The sequence below is a fragment of the Microtus ochrogaster genome, chromosome 8, assembly GCF_000317375.1.
Source record: "Microtus ochrogaster isolate Prairie Vole_2 chromosome 8, MicOch1.0, whole genome shotgun sequence".
Lineage (NCBI taxonomy): Eukaryota > Metazoa > Chordata > Mammalia > Rodentia > Cricetidae > Microtus > Microtus ochrogaster.
Window position 1 is genome coordinate 65,108,379 of NC_022015.1, and position 2,384 is coordinate 65,110,762.

At 40.7% G+C, this 2,384-nt stretch overlaps 1 protein-coding gene across 1 annotated transcript in view; it reads left to right on the forward strand.

The window, feature by feature from the left end:
• Positions 1 to 2,384, forward strand: part of Btaf1 (B-TFIID TATA-box binding protein associated factor 1) — a 90,576-nt gene that overhangs the window by 76,414 nt on the left and 11,778 nt on the right. The window contains exon 35 of the mRNA XM_005352181.2: positions 919 to 1,130. Within this exon, the coding sequence (XP_005352238.1) occupies positions 919 to 1,130 (212 nt within the window). The remainder of the gene's footprint in view (positions 1 to 918; positions 1,131 to 2,384) is intronic.

Below are 2,384 nucleotides of genomic sequence, written 5' to 3' on the forward strand. Positions count from 1 at the left end.
ACCAGCCTGGTCTACAGAGCTAGTTCCAGGACAGGCTCCAAAGCCACAGAGAAACCCTGTCTCGAAAAACCAAAAAAAAAAATAAATAAATAAAATTTGGCTTACTATTTTTTTTCCTTTTTTTTAATCCCCCACCCCCCCCGAACTCACAAGAGATCTGCCTGCCTCTGCCTCCAGAGTGTTGGGATTAAAGGCGTGTGCCACCACTGCCTGGCATTTTGTAATATTTTTTTTCACATATAGTTAAAAAGAGTACAGTAAAATTCAAGCATAGCTAGTTTTTTTTTTACATAGCTTTAAAAAACCACATGTCACTTTAACTGTGCAGTTCTGACATTACAGTGTTCTACAGCAGTCACTACCATCCAGCACGCGAGTTCTCTGTAACCCAAAACCACTGCCTACCCAGCAGTCCCCATCTTCCCTTTCTAATCCTAAACCTTTTCCTAGGATGACCTCTTGAACTATTTCATGTACATGGAATCCTACAGTGTGTGTTTTTAACGAGCTTTATGTAGTCCTTGGCTGGTCTGGAATTTACTATTGTCGACCAGGCTGACCTCAAACTCACAGATCTGCCTACCCCTCTGAGTACTGAGATTAAAGGCCTATGTTACCATACAGGACCCCTTTTTATATTATTTGTCTTTTCATTTAAAGAAGTTACTTTATAGCTTTTGTTTGGGACATCTTTGTCACTGCCTTGAATGAACATTTACTAAAGGTCTAGTGGTATGGGAGTCCATAGGGGAAACAGGCTGAGTGCTTGATAGTTTTAGCCCAACTTCTAACGGGCAAATAGGTGACAAATAAATTTAACCTTTTCTTTCCATAGAAATAGTTGCAGGAGAAAGTAGTTGTGGTAGCAAATATTTGTTGTCTACTTCCAAATAGCTGTGAAATGTTTTCTTCCCCCAGTTGCTGTTGGATTGTGGTTTGGGAAACGGCAGCACTTCAGACAGTGGCACAGAGTCTGTGGTGGCCCAACACAGAATACTGATCTTCTGTCAGCTAAAAAGCATGCTTGATATAGTTGAGCATGACCTGCTGAAGCCTCACCTACCCTCTGTCACTTATTTGAGACTAGATGGCAGCATACCTCCTGGACAGAGGCATTCCATTGTTTCTCGGTAAGTAGCTCCCCAGCTGTTAATAGAAGACAAGATTAATGTATTTGTTATTACTTATGTAGGTGTTTGCTTCAAGAAATGTTTTCATTGGGTAATACCTGCGTGTCTGTTACTGGGTAACCCAGTCCTAATAAATCTCCTGTGGATACAGAACTACGGAAGGACTGATAACGCACGTGATCACACCAGGAAGCACCTGGAAGAGCAGAGTGGAGATCTGAGATATCGAGTTTTTTCCTCCCGCTTTTTAGGGTTTAGGGTGGAAGCAAGCAAACAGATAGCTTTGCTGAGATCCCTGTCCTAGCTATTGTTTCTCTGCTCAAAACAAAATGTGTTTTCTACAAACTCTGCCTAAAATACATCCTTGGAGTCAAGAGTCTGACAAACCAGATTTCTATTTGGGATTCAGTTCCAAACCTCAAATGCTCTTCTGTTGTATTTTAGACAGGGTCTTGTCAAATCCAGAGCTCATCAGTAAGACTAGTCTTGGTAGCCAAATTATTCCAGGGACTCCCATCTCAACCTTCCAAGGCTGGATTAAAGGCATTCTGCATGTCCATGTGGCATTTATGTAGGCTCTAGGGATCTGAACTCTGTGCTCTTGTGTGTGTGCTTTATTCACTGAGCCATCACCCCAGTGTCTTGTTATTTGTCTTAATGACTGACTGTACTGAGAATCCATGTAGTTTTAATTTTGATTTCCTTGACAGCTAGTGATGATACATGTCTGTCTTGTTTTGTTCCATACATTTAATAACCCATTCTGTTGGCATCTTCAAGAATTGTGTGTTAATTTCATTAGCCCATTTATTGATTGGGTTGTTTGATTTCTTGGTATTTAGTTTGTATTCATTGTATATTGTACATATTAATCTTCTGTAAAGATGAATGAAATGAATGTAATTTATACCCTGGCAATGCTGAAGCATGCATGGGCAGCCCGTATTTGGTGGTTCTGTTGAACTTGTCCATATTGGACTGACCAAAAACTTTTTCCCCGTTCTGCAAGCTGTCTTCATTTGATTGTGTTCCTTTGCTGTAGATTTTTAATTATGTGTGATTCTATTTGTCAGTTCTTGGTTTTACTTTATGATTGGAATCCATATTTAGGAATTCCTTTACTATGACTATATCCTAAGTAGTTTGCCTATTTTTGCTTCTTACAGTTGGAAAATTTCAGCCGGGCGGTGGTGGCGCACGCCTTTAATCCCAGCACTCGGGAGGCAGAGGCAGGCGGATCTCTGTGAGTTCGAG